Here is a 6,000-nt window from a genome sequence, read left to right as displayed (position 1 = left end):
TTGCCCTCCTTCACCATTCTGTGCTTCTGCTCTTGTAAGTCCCAGAATACTGCAGTTTTGATTGGTAGATATTAATTATGATTGGCAGGTGAGTTGCAAATGCTATTCCAGATCAGCCTCTGATGCTGAAGATAACCAATAACACCACAGCCACCCTGTCAGAGCTGCAAAAATTGCACAATAGAAAACTTTCGAAACTAGACCCAAGGTCGGAACTCTATGTCAGCAAGAAATTGGAAGTACAATGATGGCATGGAACATGTTAAAAAGATCAATGATTTTTGAAAGACCAAAATTACAGTTTTGGTGATAATTATTTAATAAATAAGTATATGTTACTTCAACCATAAAAGGCTCAGTCTTCCTGCAGACCAAAAAAGAAAAAAAGACAAAAATCAGGCTTTAGAATACTTATGTATTGTTTTAAGCAGTTTTTAAACAAGAAACATAATTGCAAACATATTAAAACTGCACAAAAAACACTATTACTGTCCAAAGAAACAATCATTAAGTCACGTTATTAATGAGATTGTTAAAGTTGAAGTACTTGATGAGCTGTTATGAAGGCTTGTTATGGATTCTAAAATAAACATAATATTTAGCAATGTATTTACCCCATCATTAAATAACACACAATATTTTTCTATTTGTGACTTATAACGTGTTTATAGCTTTACCAAGCTGTTAATTTTTCATAAAGACCTGCCCGATATATAACTTCTTTGCACATTTCATATTTACTGTCTTTGCCTTATTTATATGAGTAGCTCTCATCATCATATTCCAGCTCGACATCATCTTCATCCAGAAGGCCGTACTTAAATTTCCGATACACTGTTCCATCTTTAGTCATGTAAACAATGTCCTCATCGTCGTACTCCTCATCATTGCTCTCATGCTCAGTGATTCTGTCACTGTAGTCCCCAAAGGAAGAGGCAGTGGGCTGCTGTGGACAGTCATCGTTAGTTTCTAGTTTCTGATACCCCCCAGCTGTGGTTTTGGGCTTGACAGTGGGCCACTTGGAGCAGGCGGTGAGGAGAAGGAAGATCCCTAAACCCAGAACAAGGATGATCATGACGAAGGCTATGACAGTGATCTTGGCACCGCTCTCTAAATCCTCAACTGACCCCATGACGAAGTTGACACCAAGGATGCACTGGACTGAAAAAGAAGAAGCGTATTTATAAGGTTACATTAGGTCAGTGTTTCTCCATCAGGATCCACAAAGCACACTATTGTGGATATTTTAAATGTTTACCATCATTAGCACACATGATTTAAATTGAAGACTGGATTTTACAAAAACAGAAAAACATCAACTGTCTAAATCTTGGTCAATATTCCAAAACGTAGCCATCTAGATAATGCATGAATGGAAATGTCATATACGGTACTTGTAGAGCTACATGTAATAATGTACGTAAGCTATATTTCTCCCAGATTTTAGTAAAGTTTACAAGGGTGGATTGTAAAAGTTGCTGAGCCCAAGGCTTAGACGAAAAAAAGTTAATTGACCTGAAAAAAGAAAAAGCCTAAATCTTGAAACATTTACTAATATTTTCTCTTGAAAGTTTATGCATCATTTAAATGGATTATTTTCTTGAAACAGCCCATTTAAACTCCTATAATCTCAAAAAGTACAAAGTAAAGTACTCAAACTAAGAAGTTTCAGTTACTGATATCCTTGTCAGTTGTTAACTTGAATCAGCACCTCCCTGTATGACTGCTAAAGGAGAAAAATAAAAATAAAAGATTCTTGCAGAAACCACCAGAAACACCAGTTTGGCAAGAAGATCAAATATTTGTGATGTCTTACAACATTTTTGGGGGATGCAGTAAAGAAGAAGGTAATTGCAAAAGCGTTTAAAATAAATAAATGATTTCCAAAGATTAAATTAACTTCAAGATTAAAGAAAAAGAATTGCAGTATCATAGGCATGCAGTACTGTGTTTTGTTTACTTCGCGATGCCTCGCAGTCACAGCACTCTCTGTGTAGCGGTGTATCATCACGTGGTGTCTTATTTCCACAGCAGCTCAAGCAGCGGCCATCATCTGAGAGAATCTTGCTGGCGGGGCACAGGGTGCACTGCCACATGCTGGGGCCCCAGCAGCCCTCACATGATGGGTTACATTTTCTGCAGTCTGGGTCACTATGCTTTGGAACCTGAAGGAATAAAAGTCACTCCATTTATATACTAACTATACTAAATTACTAACAGTGTGAATTTTTGAGAAAACAGCTGATAAGAAGAACATGTTTGAGCAGCAAGGGCACTGTAGGACATGTGGGGTCCGTCCTCGGGGGGGGGTGGGGGATTGGGGGGTGGGGGTCTTGCTGGGGGTCGTCTGATCTGGGTGCAGGGTGGGGGGCCAGGCCCGAAACAGGAACTAGATGGGTTAGTGTGGCGGTGACACTTCTCCCCTCCCCCCCATCCGGTTTTTAGGTTCACTTATTGGGTCATCCGATGATACTGAGTGACCCAATATACTCCAGCGATAGTATCAAGGTGTTACTTTATTGTATCTCTTATACTATATCCGTTGGTTGTGCTGTGGAGTCATATATCCTTCTCAGCTGGAAAAACTGACCCATTTTTAAATGCGTGGGATGATGACTCTCTTTTGTTAATGAAGATATATTTAACACAAATAAAGCACAGTTTGGCACATAAAATTGCAACTAGCTGATTTTAAAAGAGTTATAAACTGAAACTTTAAAGCAGGTCATTTAAAATCTGCAAATTATTCATATTTTATGTCATTTTTTTTAGGTCTTTGTTGTTGTTGTTTTTTTTTTTCAAATAATTTGTCCAACTTTATCATTTTAGTACACTTTAAAAATGTGTCACTGTTTGGTGCATGAACTGGATTAAAATGAAGAAGCAGCCAAATTCCATAGAAAAACCTTCACAAAGCTTCAAAAACTGTTGAACACGTCGCTTTTGAATAATATTAAAAAGCCTTTAGATTATGGAAGATGAAATATAAATATGAGGAATGGTTTGTACCCTGTTACCTTTGAGGCTGGGTAGAAGCCTATAAAACAGGGGTTGTTGCAGAAGCTCCCCTCAAAGGTGAAGCCATCATAGCATGACAAACAGGCTAGAGCACCCTCATCTGGAAGAACAGGAGTATTACTTGAAGCGCAATATTGTTGACTCTTAAACTGTACTCTAAATAGATCAACAGCATTACACCTTATAAAAAGTTTAATTGAAAACCAATTTTGTTGTTCACATTTACAGATAAAAACAACAGAGCATCAATTAGTCATGACATCTTCTTCCTACCGCTACAGGTCTTGCAGGTGGCATGACACTTGTGACAGTCTGTGGACCAGGGGTCTTTGAAGTACCCTCGAGGGCAGCTCTTCAGGCACTGACCCCACTGCCTCATGTACACATAACCTTCTCTGCAGCCCAGACAGTGCCTGTTGCCACTGCCTTCACACTGGCTGCAGGACGGGTCGCATCGCTCACAAAGCATGGTGGTTTTGTTGCCAAAGTAGCTGAAATTGTGGACAGGTGTTAATAGCAATTAACAATGGGGAGGGAAGGTTTTTTTTATGTCTCCTAACCTCTCTGAGCAGGTTTTGACACAACTCCCAGCCTGTTTAAAAAATCCTGGTTTGCAGGTAGTGCACTGTTGACTGTAATGTCCGTTGCAGGACTCACAGCTGAAGTGGCAGTGCTCGCACAAGCGCTCACTTTTGTCATCAGCGTAGTAACCCACGGGACACACCTTCACACAGGTGCTGTCTAAAGGGCACAGCCACAGAGATGTTTAAAGCAGTTTTCCTACACTGAAGGCCTCCAGACTGACACCTTGATGACTCACTCAGTAGAAAGTATGGGTCGTTGCAGCTGAGGCAGTGGTCCTCGCCTGGACCATTACAGCGATGGCATCGTGTGTGACACTGCTGGCAGTCACCATTCAGGCTAACGTATGACTCCATGGAGCACTGGCTGTACCACACACAGTGTCCACTATCATCCAGGCGTCTGTTGGTGTCACAGCTGAGGCAGTCGGTGGGTTCGTAGCCTGAACAGGTCAGGCATGACTCGTCACAAGCTGCAGGAGAAGGAATTAGAACCAGCTAAACAGATCAGGTTGACTCACAAAGTGCTGTGTCCAAGAATATTAATGGAAACTAGGTGGAAACTAGAGAGAACATCTTGTAGAAAAATGTGCATAAAACTTTTATTTTAATTAATCATACTCCTCTACTTCCCTTACCTCTGCATTCATTAGTCTTCTCATCATAGTAGGTGTTGTTTGGACATCTGGCCAGACACTCTCCGTTGTATCGGACAGCTTTAGGGTTGCGACACACATCGCAGTCATCCTCACCCGGTCCATCACATGAGGCACAGTCAGCATGACACTGCATGCACGCCTGCTGCTGTTCACTGGCAAAGTGACCTTTGGGACAGTCGTCCACACACTCATCCTCATACAAGAAGTAGTAATCTGCACATTCTAAAACAGAGGGATTAAATTGTGTAAGGTAAAACAAACAAAAAAAGAACTGCTGAAATCACTGGGATATGATCACTAATGACCCCTTTGTTTGTTAAAGTCACTTGTAAAACATTTTTTTTTTTGGCACCATCTGTCCCATACTTAGAACTTTGTTTTCATTTAGCTTTCTTCCTATTTTTATCTTCCTCCTGCTGTTAAAGTTAGTTTCCTTTCAGCCTAGAAAATGTTCACTTTTACCTCCTACCTATTTCCTTCTTCTTAAATTACTTCAGCTCTTAACTTTTACAGATCCACCATCCCCACTTACTCTTGCAGAGTCCATCCTGAGTGCACTCACTACAGTGTTTTGGGCAGTGGTAGCACTCTGTGTTGTTGTCATAGTAGCCGCTTGGACAGGAGGACAAGCAGGAGTTGTCCAGCAGCAAAAAAGGGCTCTCACAGCTCAAACAGTTGGAGGGACGATCTTTGCATGATCCACACCCTGAGTCACACTGGTGGCATTTATTATCCTGTGGAAACCCTCTGAGAAAGGCAGAGAAGGGACCGATAGCAGTCACATACTTTATATTTTTTGCTAATTAAAATAAATAAAAAGCCAATAGGGAAAGCACCTGTGACAGTCCACCACACAGGTTCCATTTTGTAGATAAAGTCCCGTCCGACACCGCTGACAGGCTTGAGCGTTCATGCACATTATACACCCACTAAGGCAGGAATCACACACTCCAGATGTTTTGTTTACAAAGCTTCCAGATGGACAATGAGTCACACAAGTCTGATCCACTGATAAAAAATGTCCTACAGGCAAGAGAAAACACAAATATATCATTCTATAAGGGCTATTTAAGAAACTATCTTAGTTTTCTAAGCCTATTACTACAGTCAGATATGAAGAAGCCACTGGATAAGAGGCTAAATGATTTAAGTCATGCTGTCTTCTATTGATTCCTTTCAGATTATCATGTCCTGGATTAATCTACACCCGTATGATGTGTAGATTATCATTTTCTGTATGGAGCATCTATTGTTCCATAAAATAAAACATATCACAAATGTTTGTAAGCACTTAACCTGTGGACACCAACTCTCAGTGCGACGTTAATGTCAGGACCATCCTAAAAGGTTATTTTTAGTCTCTAATCCTTTCCTCAACCAGTTCTGATGTTTGTTTTTTCCTGCTGTGTCCATGTTTCTGCCATATAGCATCTAGCTGATCATTTGAGGTGGACCTGAAGAATCGATGCAATCTGTTAGATGCAGCAAACAATGCCAACAAAATTGTGTGATGAGGCCACCAGAAGCTGTATCCATGATCCAGAATTTTACCTGAAGATTCTGGATAGCTACGAAAAGTGTATGTGGTGTAGAATTGCTTTACCAGGGTTGCAACTGCTGCAGTTTTCCTTCTCTGCTGCAAAGCAGGTCTTACATGATGAGTGGCACGGTTCACAATTATCCTGACCTTATGCAAAAGGAACACAGAATGCAAAAGAATATTACCAAGTTTACTTTGGTTT

At 40.5% G+C, this 6,000-nt stretch overlaps 1 protein-coding gene across 2 annotated transcripts in view; it reads right to left on the bottom strand.

The window, feature by feature from the left end:
- Window positions 1–395: 395 nt before the first annotated feature.
- The window catches only part of pcsk5b (proprotein convertase subtilisin/kexin type 5b), a 119,155-nt gene continuing 113,550 nt past the window's right edge, over window positions 396–6,000 (bottom strand). For both annotated transcript variants that reach the window (XM_038295518.1, XM_038295519.1), the window contains exons 28-37: window positions 5,862–5,945; window positions 5,095–5,281; window positions 4,791–5,005; window positions 4,238–4,480; window positions 3,839–4,072; window positions 3,579–3,759; window positions 3,292–3,509; window positions 3,018–3,118; window positions 1,961–2,165; window positions 396–1,161 (exon numbers count right to left, since the gene is read on the bottom strand). In XM_038295518.1, coding sequence (XP_038151446.1) covers window positions 752–1,161; window positions 1,961–2,165; window positions 3,018–3,118; window positions 3,292–3,509; window positions 3,579–3,759; window positions 3,839–4,072; window positions 4,238–4,480; window positions 4,791–5,005; window positions 5,095–5,281; window positions 5,862–5,945 — 2,078 coding nt within the window. In that variant the 3' untranslated portion in view covers window positions 396–751. The remainder of the gene's footprint in view (window positions 1,162–1,960; window positions 2,166–3,017; window positions 3,119–3,291; window positions 3,510–3,578; window positions 3,760–3,838; window positions 4,073–4,237; window positions 4,481–4,790; window positions 5,006–5,094; window positions 5,282–5,861; window positions 5,946–6,000) is intronic.

Source organism: Cyprinodon tularosa, unplaced genomic scaffold, assembly GCF_016077235.1.
Source record: "Cyprinodon tularosa strain WSP-4 unplaced genomic scaffold, ASM1607723v1 ctg356, whole genome shotgun sequence".
Taxonomy (NCBI): domain Eukaryota; kingdom Metazoa; phylum Chordata; class Actinopteri; order Cyprinodontiformes; family Cyprinodontidae; genus Cyprinodon; species Cyprinodon tularosa.
This window is presented reverse-complemented; position numbering and strand designations above follow the sequence as displayed.